This window comes from Lycorma delicatula, chromosome 1, assembly GCF_047948215.1.
Source record: "Lycorma delicatula isolate Av1 chromosome 1, ASM4794821v1, whole genome shotgun sequence".
NCBI lineage: Eukaryota > Metazoa > Arthropoda > Insecta > Hemiptera > Fulgoridae > Lycorma > Lycorma delicatula.
Window position 1 is genome coordinate 8,382,433 of NC_134455.1, and position 16,056 is coordinate 8,398,488.

Here is a 16,056-nt window from a genome sequence, read left to right on the forward strand (position 1 = left end):
AAAAAAATAACTGCAGTGTAAAGAAGATAAAGATTTGTGTATATGGAAAACTTCAGTCTGGGTTTTTGTTTTTCGAATACTGGCATATCATCTTATCTATGTGGTATCAAATTTTGGATTTTGTAATCAGTATGCAAATAGCAGAGGTTTTAAATTATAGACAAAAACTGTTAATTGCAAGCTTAACAATTGTGATTCTATCTGGGAGTTCTCATTTTAATACTATAACTTTTTTAAAAATAATAATGTTTAAATTGTGTTTACTTTATAATAATAAATTATACTTAAGAAACATAATTTACGTAACACTGATTTAAGTCATAAATTTCCTCAATTTATTATTTTGTGGTCAGGGATTTCTGAATTCAGAACAAATTTATTAGTATTGGTTTTAAACATTATTATTTAAAAAAAAGTTATAGTATTAAAATGAGAACTTCCCAGAGATAGAAACACAACTAAGCTTGAAATTAACCGTTTTTGTCTATAATTTAATTTCCCTTTCATATAAAACAGCCAGAACAATTATTTAAAATGAATTACAACAATTTTAATTCAGTTTAAATAATAATACTTCATTTTTATTTAATTATTATTACAATAATAATTATAACCAAATACATCATTATAAGACAAAAAAAAATTAAAAAAATAGGAAAGAATATCACTTATTAAGTCAACAACTAACTGTATTGTGTGATAAGGTCTTTTCATGCTGAAGCAAAACTTACTGTGACCTTAGAAAGTTTGCAGCCTGCCAGTAAAATAATTTTTTTTAATCAAGTAATTTCAAAATGAATTCTGTTTAACTCTAGTATGAAATTTTATAATTTACTATTTTAAATTATTATTGTTGAACTTGATACAGGAAATTTAATATATATATATATATATATATATATATATATATACATTTTTTTTTTTTATAGATGAGATTAATTTTTTAGAATGCAATTTGCCAAGATTACTGGGATTAAAAACTGAGAACATTCTGGAGGATGAAAAGCAGATAGCCTCCTATGAAGGTTTGAGAGTGAAAAAATTATGTTTTGTCTTTTTCCAAGTTTGCTGCTTGAGTTAGGGATTTTTGTAATAATTACAAACCTTCTTTATTTCACATACAAAAATGTATTACATATATTAAACCAGATAGATGTTACAATTTTGTTTGATGTGAAATTCCTTAAACAAATTTGTGTTAAAATATTTACTTATTTTTAACACTTTCAAGCCTAAGCTCAAGTATATGCCAACAAATTATTTTATGTGTAAGGCTGGAGCCAAAGTATATGTTGAGCTACTACATTTAAATGTGTAGTAAACAGTGATGGGCTTATACTCGTTGCTAGGCCTTGTAGACTCTTTCAGTAGTTCATTAAAGACTAATATGAATTTCAGTGCTGTCTAGCGGATGTTGGGCTACTACATTTAAATGTGTAGTAAACAGTGATGGGCTTATACTCGTTGCTAGGCCTTGTAGACTCTTTCAGTAGTTCATTAAAGACTAATATGAATTTCAGTGCTGTCTAGCGTATATTTTAATTAATAACATTAAAAACAAAACCTCATGTTCAAGAGCACTTTAGGTTATAAAATGTACGTATTATGTGTATTATGTGCTTTAATTTGTGTTCTGGTTTCTTTTCTGTTGGTTTATTTTTTATTTTAACATTTTATATTGTGTGTTTATTGTAAAGCTACTTAAGGCAAGTCTGAGAGAAAAGAAACAATTTGGTGGTGCCCCGACTGTTCAGTTCCGTTGTGCTTATCTCCTTGCTTCAAATTGTACCTCACTAGGGCTAATTACTCTATGTAAAAAAAAAACTTAACAAAACTAATGTAAATATATTTAAAAACTATGTCAGTGAACTATGCTTGTAAAATTAAATCAATAATAAATTTTATTATTTTATAAATTTTTCTTTCATTGATTTGTTTTACGATTGATTATTTGTGTGAATAAGTACTTAAAAACAAACCAATTATTGAAAATTCATAACTAATTTTACATTTATTATAAACTTTTGACTTTTTGTCATTAGAAAGTGTGTTATCTTTTATACACTATAAAAAGTCATAATGTGCAGCGATTAAAACAATTTTGTATGTTTATCGACTAGTACTGTGGACTGCTGCTTTTTTTTAATTTTTATGAAATTTGAAGGAACTATAGATGGCGTAAATGTATTTTGTAAGTAATCTATTACAAACATTTTTAATTTTAATGATAGCTCCTTTCTTTCTCTTTCAGGTGATGTAACATAAAATAGGTATATGCACTAGCTTATTATTATAATACGAGTAATTTTTTTTTAGACACCTCAAAAACGCCCAGGCCTCCAGTCCAGTCACAGTATTAAGATTTAGGTTTGAAGTTTTGAAAAAACAGTTGAATAATCAAATTTCAGAAAGTTCTCCATAACTTACGTTTTAAGTGGTGTAAGAACAAAAAAGATAGATCAGTACCGATTAAAAGACCATATATCCAGTATTGCAAATACCTCAGGGAAATAAAAAAAAATTAAGGAAGATGACATTAACAAAATAAAGAAAAATTTAAGATTGCATATGTGTAGAACTGAAACACATTCATTCCAATTAGTTACAGAAAAAAGATTGGCAATTACAAGATCTCAGTATTGGAATTATCATATTTATTTTTAAAGGGTCCCTTTAAACAAAGGGAACAAGGGAATTGTTCACATAAATACAGTAAAATAAGAGCCACACAAAGGAGTACAAAGTAGATGTAATATTATATGAAGATATATACATGCCTTATGTTCTTGATTTTATCTACCCGACTCAAACCTCGACGTAATAGTATGGGCCAATGAGAAAAATTGACATATTAAGACACATATACATACTGTAAATGTAAACTCGCAACTCTCCCAATCAAAATTTCTAGCATCTGTTATGGCAATATTTTAATAAAAATACTAATCGATAAATATACACAATATTTTTTTATAACAACAAAATACATAAAAATAAAATAAATTTAAAAAAAACAAACTAAATTTGAAAAACTGAACTAAAAAATGTAAGAAATATTACCTTTTTAATTCTTTAAAGCAAGAGTTCTTTATAACTTTTGAAGTCAGAACTAAATTAAAGCCTTAATCCCAACAAAAATGTAAAAATATCTCCAAATAATATTTAACTTATTTTGTCAAAAAAATAATTTTCAAAGAAGCAAGAAAGATACAATGAACCATCACAGGAACTTCATCTTCAAAATCAAAAATAAGAATTCATCAAAATCAGTACATCTGACAAAGAGTAAAAGACTAGAACATACGTATGAAAATATATAAACTGCTTGAATTAAAAATTTGTTAAATGGGTAATAAGTATATATTTTTTTCAATTAGAAATGTTGAAAATTTAAATTTGAAAAGATTCATGTAAATTACTTAAGAAAAAATTGAATACAGTATGTTGAAATTTAACTATTAAAAAACAAAACTGACTGAATTGTGAAAAAAAATTTTAACAGCATGAAATAACTAATTTTGTCTATAGTTTGGAAATAACAGCTGATCATTTATTTACTACTTTTTTATCAGAATGAATTAATTAGTCTGCATAGGTAGGCAATATTAACTGATCAACAATTAACTTTTTGAAACGGTGTTTGAATAATCTTGATGGTGGAATTTGTATTGCATTAAGGAATCGGTAAGATTCGGTGTACAATTCAGATAACAGTTTTTCAAAATTTAGTGAAAGTTTCTTTAATACATAATGACAATGCTAATTTGTATTAAGAGGCTCTCCTTTTTTTTTGTCGTTTTAAACAGAAAAATAAAATATACAAACAAGAACTTGAAAGGTAGTGAAAAAAATATCATAGATTCTTTACAAAAATACCAATATAATTATTCCGTTAAATTAACTGTTATCATTGGTTGATTTTGTTTCTATTCTTTTGACAACATGTTTACCAATGTGATGAAAATCTTCAACAATTGCTTCTTTGTTAAAAATTAACTTAGGTTCTTTCTCCTCAAATACTGGTTTTCTTCCATTTACATGTGACACCTGAAAGAATAAATTTTGCTGATAAATGTCAAGGAAATAACTGAAAAAAAAAAACAGTTAGAAAAAATCATATTTAACCCCTATGAGACTAATTATAAACCATCATTTAATTATAGAATCTAAAAAACATCCTCTTGCTACCTATTGAGGATCACAACTTAACTACTAATATTACCAGTACCTATGTTTCTTATTTTCTCAAAATAAAAAAAAAAGAAGAGAAGCAACTAAATGATGTTTCACATAACTTATTGTGCTTCAAATGGTGTAATATACTGAAATATATACTGCTATTAATTCTTTTTTATTTTATTAATTTTTTAAAACATTGAATCATAATTTATATGTTGTGTGTTAATTTGTATGCTGAAATAAAAAAGAAAAATTATGAAAAACCTATATTTAACTTGCACAACAACAAAACAAATTTTAATATTTTATTTTATCCATCTTATAATCTATACTATTTATATAGAGTAAAAGTTTCTTTCAGAAAAAGCTTGTCTTTGAAGATTCAGTTCATACAAACCACTTAATAAAAATAAAATTGGGTTTTATATCTTAATATGTTCTTTTCTGTATTGCTGAGGTGAATTTCAATTTATTTGAAGACAGCTAGTAGGGATTGTGGAAAAGGTCAGAACTGAAAATATATCAATTATATGCAAAAATATTTTTTTGTGCATGTCTACAAAAGAAAAAAGCAAATGTCAATGAAAATAAAAGCCTTTAAGTAACATCTGTAATATGAGAGCTATTTATAAATTAATTAATACTTAATTATTATTTATTTATAGATTTTACTTATTATTTATCTGATCAAGTAATACAAATAAATTTAAAAAAATTTACAACACAAAAGTTACATATATACTTATGTTACTTCTTGACGTAGTCAAATAATTCAAGCACTTGTGTTATGGCACGAGTTTGTTTATTCTCTATTCAAGGAATAGCACTGTCAAAGTACCTATCCAGACATTGACGCAATCATTTATTATTCCTTTTAAAGTGTTGAGTAGTCAGAAGATTCTTCAATTTTGTGAACAGATTAAAATCAGACATTGCCAAATTATGGCTCTGTTAGGGGGATGGTAAAAAAAAATGTGTCACTTAAACTTGTTTAATACACTATTATTGTTAGCGATGACGTGAGGCTGTGCATTGTCATGCAAATAATAGTTCCCTTCATTAGCATCTCTTGCTATTTGCTCTGTAATCTTTCTTCTAAGCTTCATATTTTACAATAAACCTCTACAACTCCTAGCTTCATAAATTTTATCTACAAAATTCCTTTATGAACCCAAAACATTTGAATTGGTTTATTTAAATTTCTTGGGCATGTTCAGTGAATGTGCATGTGTGCATACACTGTTTCGACTATTCTTTTGTCTCATTATTAATGAAACAAATCCAAGTTTTGTACCCAGTACTGGTAACGTCAAGAAATTCACTCCCTTTATTCTGGTACTGCAAACAAAATGCAATGGTGCTCCCATTCTTTTAGTTTTGTGGGCATCTATTAGCTGTTTTGGTGTTTCAGTAGTTACAAAAACCCAATCTGTCTGTAACAATTTTGTAAAGAGTGGACCTTAAAATTTGAGGAAAATTTTCCTAAGTTCAGTTAACTGTGAAGCACTATTTATCATGATGGCATGTTCAATTTTTTCAAGTTAATCACTCACAATGAAATGTTATTAATTTCCTTAGTGTTGTGCATATTAGCTCGTCTTTCCTGAATTTCCTGCACATTCTCTCATAGAACCATCACTCATTACATTATTACCATTAAATTCTATTAAAACCACCTAGTTCAGAATACTGAATTTCAGTAAAATAATTATTACCATTAAGAAGACAGCTAACAGTGGATATCAGCTGTAGATGTTCCTTCTGCTTGAAAAAAATGATGTTGCTACCATACATTGCATCTGCTGGGAGGTGCAAGAATCACTCCCATTATTTCATCATATACTATTCAAGTGGTGTAGAATAAAATGACTATTGACTATGTGTAACAATATTTAAGCTTAGCTGATGTCTATTGTACATGTGCTATACTGCTACAAAAAAACGTTTATTTGTAATGGCTGTGGCAGTCTGCTTGATAAAGGTTACATTGTTTAAAGTCACACAGTGATATCGCAATTATTATTTGGATTCTAAACAAAATTAATTATTATTTTGAATTTAACGACTGTTTCGTTTTTATTTTTAGAGAACATTTAATCGTGTTTGTTGCATAATATGTAAATATCATTCATTTCTTATTGCTCTGAGTTTGCCATGAAATCATAGTTCTTTCAGATTGAAAAAGGAATGCTTTATTTTATTTATTAAGTTTTTTTACAATACTGTATTTATTGGTGTGTTGCATAATACTTAGATGAGCCGATAACACTGTGCATTTATCATTGTTTTTTTGTTATTTGTGATGTTCATATCATATAATATTATAGTTGCATGCAAAATGCTAGTAAACAGGCTTACAGTCTGTGTGCTAACATATGTGCCAGCGAGTGTAAAACATTTTTCATTAATCTGGATAATTGTGTATAATAAAGTAAATTTATAATGATAATCAGCAGCATTGCTTTCAAATAAATGTAATTTTAACAAGTTATAAAACAATTTGAATAAAATGATTTACAAATAATATAAATTAAGTATAATTAAGTTAAGTTAAGTATTAAATATGAAATTGTATTATAAAACAATGTTAAATTAAGTACGATTAAGTTAAGTAATATTATAATTAGTATTAAGATTACTCCATTAATTATTAATTCTGTAAAAGTGAAAGAAATAAATAAAAAATTTATAATACCTTGAAATCACGACTTTCATACACAGAAGGTTTGAAAAGCACTCCTATTACTTCACCACCATAAGTATCATGAAAAAACAGTGCAAACTCTCCATAGTTCTCCTGTAATTAAAAAGTCAAATATTTTTATTAAAGTAATTGTATATAAAATAAATATAGTGAAACCTTCAAATAGTGAACTGTAATGGAGTCAAAAAAGGGTTTGCTACTTAGTTTTCCATAGGTTGAGGATCTAAAAACATTTTATTATGGCTGTAATTAATGATAAACTTTGATTTTTATAACATTTATCATTACACTACATTCTGAAAATAAATAATATGACAAATAAGTTGAAATTATGTCTCAGCCGATCAACTGATTCACTACCAAACAGATTAAAAATATGAGAATAGAAACTATACTATACACATTCATTTTGTTATTAAAGGAAATTAGAAAATAACCTAATTAAAAATGAGTGATTTTTTTAAACATCATTTTGTAAATTATTTTAACTAAAATAAATTGATTAAATAAAACCTTTATTTGTTTATAACTCCTTAACTTATCTACATTAAAATTCTTTTCAACTATACAGATGTTTGTATATAATTAACAATAAAAATAATATAAATAAATCCTTTCTTTGTTCAACACATATATAAACCAGGCCCATCACTGCCTTAGGTCTAGGCCTCTCCCAACTCATTTCATAAGTCTTGCAACTTTTTGTTTTACTTTTCCGATTCACCCTGCTACTTTAACCAAATTCTCATCCATCTGCTTTCCTTTCTTTCTCCTTCAAAAAATTACTTGCCAATCCATAACATATTTGGTCTATCTTTTATTCATAATCTTCCTACCTGTTCTTCCCAACACCACTTGCTTAACATTTGATACAGCATCTTTTCTCTACACACTAACTTTTTATTTCATCCCTTACTTTATCACACCATTAGGCTTTTTTTATCATCATTATCTATATTATTTTTAATCTTTTAATATTTTAATTTGTTTATTTCAAAGTTATCAGCTGCAGATATTAAACAAGGAATGGCACAACTATCCAATACTTTTCGTACTGTTTCAATATCAATACTTTCATTATACACTTCAATGTCCAATTTTTATTTTGCCAACATAATTTTTCTATCAACCTTTTGCTATTCCCATCTTTAAAGATAATTAACTGACCCAAATAAATCACCTCCTTAACACAATTCTATTTGTTATTATACAACACTAAGTTTGTTTAGCATTTGTCAGTAAAAAAGTTTTCTTTTCATTAGTAACTGATCCTTGCAACCCGTGTCCAAATCACCAATCATTTTTCACAATATCGTATAAATATGAATATTTAATATTTTTAATATAAATTCCTTTCCCCTTCAGCCTTCTCTCAACTACAAAATGTAGAAGAGAATATAATCCGATTTTCTTTTAATCATTTTTTAAGCCCCTTTTCACTTCACACACACCTAAAATATCTATATTCTTATCATTTAAATCTAATTCCAGGGGCTTATGTTCATATTTTCAAGTTCATACATTAAATGCACCTATGTTTTAATGTTTAGGATTTTTTAATGGGCATTTTACATTTATTATTATATATTATTAGAAGGTTTAGATCTAAATTACCCTGGTGAGCAGCCTATCCAGCAAAGTGAATTTGATATTATACAGAGTGTTCAACTTAAGAGGCCCCATCACTCAGTAGTTTATACTAAATGCATAATACATATACTGGTGTGAGATGGATAAAATAATGAGGAAGATGCTGGTATGACTGAAGCTAGTGTGTGAACTGTTTACTTCCTGCACATTTGGGACTAGTTTGTGTCAAGCATTGGCTTTGAACAAGGTTGTGTAATCGTGTGTTTGTTAAAATGCAGTTAACTGTTGAAGAATGTGTATTCATGTTAGAAACTTATTTAGAGATGAAATCTCATGTGTCTGAAAGTAAAGGGAGAAATTTAAAAAGTAAGCACCAGTGAAAAGTGTTATTCAGGAGTTAGTTAGAAAATTTTGTGAAAGAGGTTCAGTGTTAGACCAGACAAGTGCACAACATAGGCCGTATAGAACATTGAAGTGGCAGTTACAAGATCTATTTGCAGAGACTAAGCTGGAAAAAGAACATTCACTAGGTTCAGCCCACACTAGAGTGAGGAGAATGCTGAAATGTTATCTGTATCGAATGCAAGGTTTTCATGAGCTAACTATAGCTGATTATGCTAAAAAGGTTCACTACTGTCAATGTTTCAAGAACTTCATTAGAGGCAACACTGGCATTTTAGATCAAATGTTTTTCAGAAATGAAGCATGGTTTCACCTTGGTGGGTATATTAGTAGTCAGAAATATTACACATTTTAACGCGTGTGGGTAACAGTATCCACACATTTTCTTTGAATCTCCCCCACACAAACAAAAATAGGCAAATGAAGTAAATAGTTCAAGGTGATGATTAATAGGGCCCTTGTTTTTTGAAAAAAAACTGTGGATTCTGCTGACTAACAACAAATTATCCAACAATTAGTCTTACTGCAAGAGGATAAGTGTGATTAATGGTTACAACACGACAGGGCCACTTGCCACATAGCTCACTTTAATATGGAGATGTACAGGATTTTTTCGGTTAAAGAATCACTTCTAAAGAATTGTGGCCACCAAGATCCCCTGATCTGTTTAGTCCAGACTTCTTTCTGTGGGATTATAAAAGAAGTTGTTTATATGACCAATCCACACTCCCTGGAATTGAAAACAAACATTATCAATGCCATCAAGGAAATAGACAAGATAAGAAGAGTAGCCAGGAACATGGTCAAGTGTGTTGACAAGTCAGATAGAAGTGGATGGACATAATTTTCAAAACCTTCTGTAAATTATTATGTAAGTATTTCCTAATAATTCATTACTTATAGACTAAACTAATTGATGGGGTCTCTTTTTAAGTTAAACACTGTATTTGGCATGCTGTCAAAAATCTGATAATCAATTTAGATCATTTCTATATTTTTTTCTGCACTAAGTAGAATCCAAACTTTCTGTAGGGTTGATCACATTTATAAAACAGTTTATCTTCTGCCTTTCTTCATAATTTGGTATACGTTTTTAAACAATATTTAGTCAATATCAGTAAATTTTCAATTTAAACCCTAACATTAATTATATACTGAAAGTCCTATGAAACACATTCAAAAGTAAGGGCCAATCGGTAACAAAATAACAGTTCAAAAAAATCTGATGTGGACACCAGACGACTTCCTTGTATGCCTATTAAATTACATATACACATTTTTTTAAAATGAAAAGTACATAAAATTTTATTTCATTAATAAGTTTTGATATTTTTGTTATTGTTATACTTTTTATAAATTTTTTTTACAATCAGAGTTTAATAATTACAGATAAATCAATATATTTAAAAAAAAAAAAAAGAAGATGAGGTCTTCTGATTTTAACTGATGTGCCCTTGTAATCCAAATATTTAATTAAAATTTGATTTGGCTTTAACTCTGGAACCCATGAAAATAAGTACCACTTATGATATATCATTAAAAAGCTCTCAATGAGGGCTTATTGCTGCAATTAAGAAAAGTCCAAAATCCAAAGTTTTTGGATTTTTAGCTTTTTTGGGTATTTTCAGTCCAGTTGATTGCAATCAAAAGGGGAGGTGCACAATTAGATGTTACAACAATCTTATATCCAAAATTTCAACATCCTACAGCTCATTGTTTTTGAGTCATATGAGATATATACATACAGACATCATGCCGAAAATAGTCAAAATGGTTATTTCTGTTGAAATCTGAAAACCGAAATTTTTCGCAATCACAGTATTTCCTTTACTTCATACAAGAAAGTAAAAATGAAATATTTGTTTATGGTTTCAAGTACTTATATATACAGTAGGATTGCAATAATCTGGCACACTTGATAGTCTGGCACCCATCAGAAATCAGGTTTTCCCCATATTTTGAGGGATTTAGCGCTTCACATGTTTGGGAGTACAGTCGGATGCGTTCAGGAGATAATGGAACTGTTTGGTATCTCAACAGTCGCACAGTGAGGTGTCTGCCTCACTGTGCGAGGGTGCTCTCACCAGGATCAGCCAGTTGCCATCTTGGCTTCATGCTAGTATCACTAAGATTTTTTGTTCATGTAGACCTACAGTTACAATACTTAGATTTGCATCAGTGCTGGGAGGTTTTCTTTTATAGTTACAGTATTTAATTAACCGTACTGTGTCAAATTTAAGCTATGTGTTCGACTGTCAAATAGACTACAGCACAGAGAAAAGTTCATACATACAGTGAATATATTTTCTGAACTGAACAAAAGTGCGCCTAAAATGCCAAAATGCAAACATGTGACTTTGACAATCCACCAAAAACTGGACATCATAAGAAGATTGAAAAAAGGTGAGAATCGAAATAATAGTATGAGTGAATTTAATATCACAACTTCAACTATACATAATATTAAAAAACAAAAACAACAATTAGAAAAATTTGTCACAATCTGCTTCTGTTAAAATTCTAGCATTAGGCAAATTCTAAAAAAACTTAAATTAGAAACTGTAGATGAAGTTTTTTATAAGTGGTTCAATACTAAGAAAGTAGAGGGAAAGCCAATATTGGGCTCTATGATAATTGAAAAGGCCAAATTTTTTCACAAGGAATTAGATTTACCTGCAGATGAAATTCTTTCATTCTTTAAAGGGTGGCTTTAATAATTTCAAGATTTGTCATGGAATCATCTATATATTAGACGTTTCTGATAAAATGAAATTAGCTGATAAGGCTGCGGCAAATTTGTACAAAACTACATTTTAAAAACTTATTGATGTACATAAATTGTCCCCACCCCAAATTTACAGTGCTGATGAGACTGGCCTGTTATGGCGGTGTTTGCGAAATTCAACCCTAGTGGGAGCTGAAGAGTCCAGTGTAAAGGGTTTTAAAAAGAATAAAGGCAGAATAACACTCTTAGTGAGTGGAAATACTTCAATCGATCAGCTTACTCTGTAATTGTAAAGTATAAAAAGCCTAGGCCTCTCATAAATGTGACATATTTGTCTATTATGGTGCTCAGACTAATATCTGGATGACAACCGAGTTGTCCAAAGACTGGTTCCTTCATCATTTTGTTCCAGCTGTGAAAGAAAATTTTAAAAAACTAGGGCTATCTAAAGGTTCTAAGGCAGTTCTTGTCCTCGACAATTGCTAATCTCAGCCCCCAGCATCTGAGCTTGTGTCAGGTAATATTGTTTGCACATATCTTCCTGCCAATGTTACACCACTAATAAATACAAGCCATGGACGACGGGGTCACACAAAATTTTTACTGCATGTAGAGGAATGTTGGTGCAAAAGCTGCTTAGCTCAGACTGCAGTGTCAAAGATTTCCAATGTAATTTTAACATTAAAGACACTATTTTTACAGCAGCAATCGCTTGGTCTGATGTGAAAAATATAACATTGCACAGGGTTTAGAGAAAATTAAGGCTGAAGAAACCAAAATCAAAAAAAAGGATGAAAATGATGATGAGCCCACAACTGATCACTCTGAAATTGTAAGTGCAGTAAATTGTGTTTCTAATACTGAACTGAGTGCCCTTTCAGTAGAAGAAATTGATGGATGGATTGACATTGATAAAAATGTGCCTATCAAAGAAGACTGGCGATGTGATATTACAAAGTGTTTTTAGCCCAAAGGAGGCAGAAGAAACTGTGAGTAATGAGAAGAAATGCCTACAACTTGGGCTGAGGCTTCAGAAGCCTTAAACAACTTTATCAAATTTGGAGAGAGGAGCCAGATATACGTCTTTGCTGAAGTTATGAATCTCCACATTATACAAAATAATTTTTGTCAAAAAAGAACTCAATCCTAGAAACAAGTTAACATCCTATAATACTTCAGAGGGCTTAGAAGAAAATTCAAGCCATCCTATCGGTGGCAGATACAAGTCAGACATATTCCATGCACTTGACATCATCAAACACTTGATGTTAGCCTTGTAGATAGTGATTCAGATTGAAATATATCAAATTCTTGGTAAACATTTTTATCTGATTAAAATTAAGTTGTTCTTGATTTGTTCAAAGCCATGATGCTTTTTTATTTCATATAGGCCTACAAAAAATGATTTTACTAAACTTTACTAAAACTTTTAGACTTACAATTGATTTAACTGTGCAGTACAGTATGTATTTAATTTCTAATACAATTTTGTTTTTACAGTACAGTACTACATACTTTTAATTTTTTTTATAGTAATATCTTCTGTTGTGTTTAATAAATAACGATTATTTGTTTTTGTATGTTAAAACTGTAGTTTTCATTTATATCTCCTTGTTGAATCCAGGTTTTTAAAAATGACCTTGACAATCTGATATTAACAGATTTCTGAGCATGCCGGATTATTGTGGTCCTACTGTATTTATTTTATTTTTCTACAAACCACAAAAACTTTTGATAACGTGAAACAAGCTTCTTCAAACCCACTACATAAAATTCCACTGCCTGGGATTGTAGCCACTCTTACACTGAGATTTTCAACTCATTACTTTCCTCGAATCATTGAGACACAAGCCAGTTTTTGAGGCGTAGGAAGAGATGGTAGTATTTTTAATTGTTTTTTGTGCATGCACTTGTGTGTAATTGTGAAGAACAATTCCTGATCGTAGCATTCCCCATCCTTGGTTTTCAATGGCTGATACAGATTAGAAAGTGTTACACAGTAGACTTGATGTGACGAATGTTACAGGTTCAATGAAATCAATCAAAAGCACAGCCTTTTAGTCTCAGAATATAGTTGCTATGATTTTTCTTCAAGGCTGGGCTTGCTTGAATTTTGTCAGTTTAGGTGAACTGGAATGATACCACTGCATGTATTGTCGTTTGTCTCAGCATTGATGTACGAAATCCAAGTTTCATCACCAGCGACAATATGGAGGAAAAATTGATCTCCCTCGTAGTTTTAACGGATGAAAAAAACAAGTTCAGATGTCATACTGTGATCTTTGTGAGCATTTAACATTTTTTATGCCCATTGTGCACAGTATATGACAGCCTAGAGTTAGAGTCATAATTTTCAAAAATGTTGTCTTTGAAACTTCTGGAAATTTTAGAAAGATTGCTGATCGTAAAGTAATGATTTTCTCTCACTTTTGCATTCACACATTCAACAAGATCGTCAGTCAGGACACTAGGGCTGTCATTTCTCTGTTTAAATTCACGATACCATTGCCTCGCTTACTGTCACTCATTCTGGTAGGCACATAGTTTCACACAATTGACAATGAATTTCACCAGGATTATGTCCTCTTGCATTTAGAAATTTAATCGTTCTCAAAATCATAACAGGCAGGTTTTGCTATTACTGTACCCATTTTAACATACTGTCTCACAAAGGAAAACAACAATGAACTGGCAGCAATGTGATAGTTAAATGCTCATTAGACATCTTAAAGCTACTTTACATATGTAAACCAATCAATGTTACCAACTGCTATTTACAACTCATCGGCCCTTTTGAACCACGCCACAAATATATATGCAGACTAATTCAAAACTATACAGCAATCTCTCAGAAGCTGATTCTACAGCTAAAAATAAGAAAAAAAGCTCATATAAACGTAGTCCTGAAAACGCTTTATTAGCGAGTTACGGCTAGCAAAAGATTTCACCCAGATTTCAGTTCCCCTGGTGCATTTCACCAGGGGAACTGAAATCTGGGAAACTTAAATGATATATATTTGTATTATATTATTACATAATATTTAATTTTATATTTACTAAAAATAGGTATTTTTTTCTACATATAGGATGATTTAAAACTATACAGCAATCTCTCGGAAGCTGATTCTATAACTAAGAATAGGAAAAAAGGTTCATCTAAATGTTAATGAGTTATGAGAAGCAAAAGAGTTAGTCTGAATTTCAGTTTCCCCTGGTGAAATGAAGACTTCCTGAAATTCTGGGATGGTAAATTAAGGGGTGAATTTGGTTGTTTCTTATAGTTTTTGACCTGAAAATATTGAAAAAATGAGTCCCAGAACTGTACCACCATTAGTTTTAAAGATACCTGATGTAAAACACAAAAATTGGGGGTAAAAATAACACGTTTTTGGATTAAACATAAGAAAACTATGTTAAATGGCTAAATATTTTTTTTTTTCAATTAGAAATGTTGAAAATTTAATTTTGAAAAGACTCATGTAAATTACTTAAGAAAAAATTAAATACAGGATGTTGAAATTTAACTATTAAAAACCAAAACTGACTGAATTGTTAAAAAAAATGTTAACAGCATGAAATAACTAATTTTGTCTGTAGGTTGGAAAAACAGCTGATCATTTATTTACTACTTTTTTATCAGAATGAATTAATTAGTCTGCATAGGTAGGCAATATCAACTGATCAACAATTAACATTTTGAAACGGTGTTTGAATAATCTTGATGGTGGATTTTGTGTTGTATTAAGGAATCGGTAAGATTCTGTGTACAATTCAGAAAACGGTTTTTCAAAATTTGGTGAAATTTTCTTCAATACATAATGACAATGCTAATACGTATTCATTTGAAGAGTATGCGGACATGATATTAAATTACAGTAAAGTAAACTAGAATGGTTTGGCTGTAGTTCAAGAATATCATGATACTTATCTACATTGAAGAGCACCTGATTGTAAAACTTTTGAAGCTGAGGAGAGAGAGAGAGAGAAACCGGCAGTTTTAAACCAAAACGAGAAGATACTGGTCATCAACAAAATGCGAGAGACAATAATAATGAACAAGCAATAATAAATGCTGTACAATTATGACCTACTACAAGCACCAGACAGGTATCACGGCATTTAAATATTTCAAAACCAAGCATATGGTGAGCATTTCAAGAGACACAGTTGTACCCATGCCATGTAACATGGGTACACGACTTATTACCGCACAGTCATAAATGAAAGATATTCTTCGGATGGTAGCTAGAAAATGGGTATGAAATCGCAATTTCTTTCATCGTATTCTGATAACTGATGAATCAAGCTTCACAAGAAATGGAATAGTAAATCTTTTTAACCCCCATATTTGGACATATGAAACCTCACATGAGACTGACAAGATATTTCCAGATACATTAATGGTTACATTTTCAATTAATGTATGGTTGATGTTTTAGGTGATAATTTGACTGGT

The 16,056-nt window shown here is 29.8% G+C and overlaps 1 protein-coding gene across 10 annotated transcripts in view; it reads right to left on the minus strand.

Moving 5' to 3' along the window:
- Positions 1-3,860: 3,860 nt before the first annotated feature.
- Mat89Ba (nucleolar protein 6 Mat89Ba) overlaps positions 3,861-16,056 on the minus strand; it is a 153,194-nt gene continuing 140,998 nt past the window's right edge. For all 10 annotated transcript variants that reach the window (XM_075364344.1, XM_075364864.1, XM_075364086.1 and 7 more), the window contains 2 exons: positions 6,875-6,976; positions 3,861-4,047 (listed from right to left, as the gene is read on the minus strand). In XM_075364344.1, the coding sequence (XP_075220459.1) occupies positions 3,898-4,047; positions 6,875-6,976 (252 nt within the window). In that variant the 3' untranslated portion in view covers positions 3,861-3,897. The remainder of the gene's footprint in view (positions 4,048-6,874; positions 6,977-16,056) is intronic.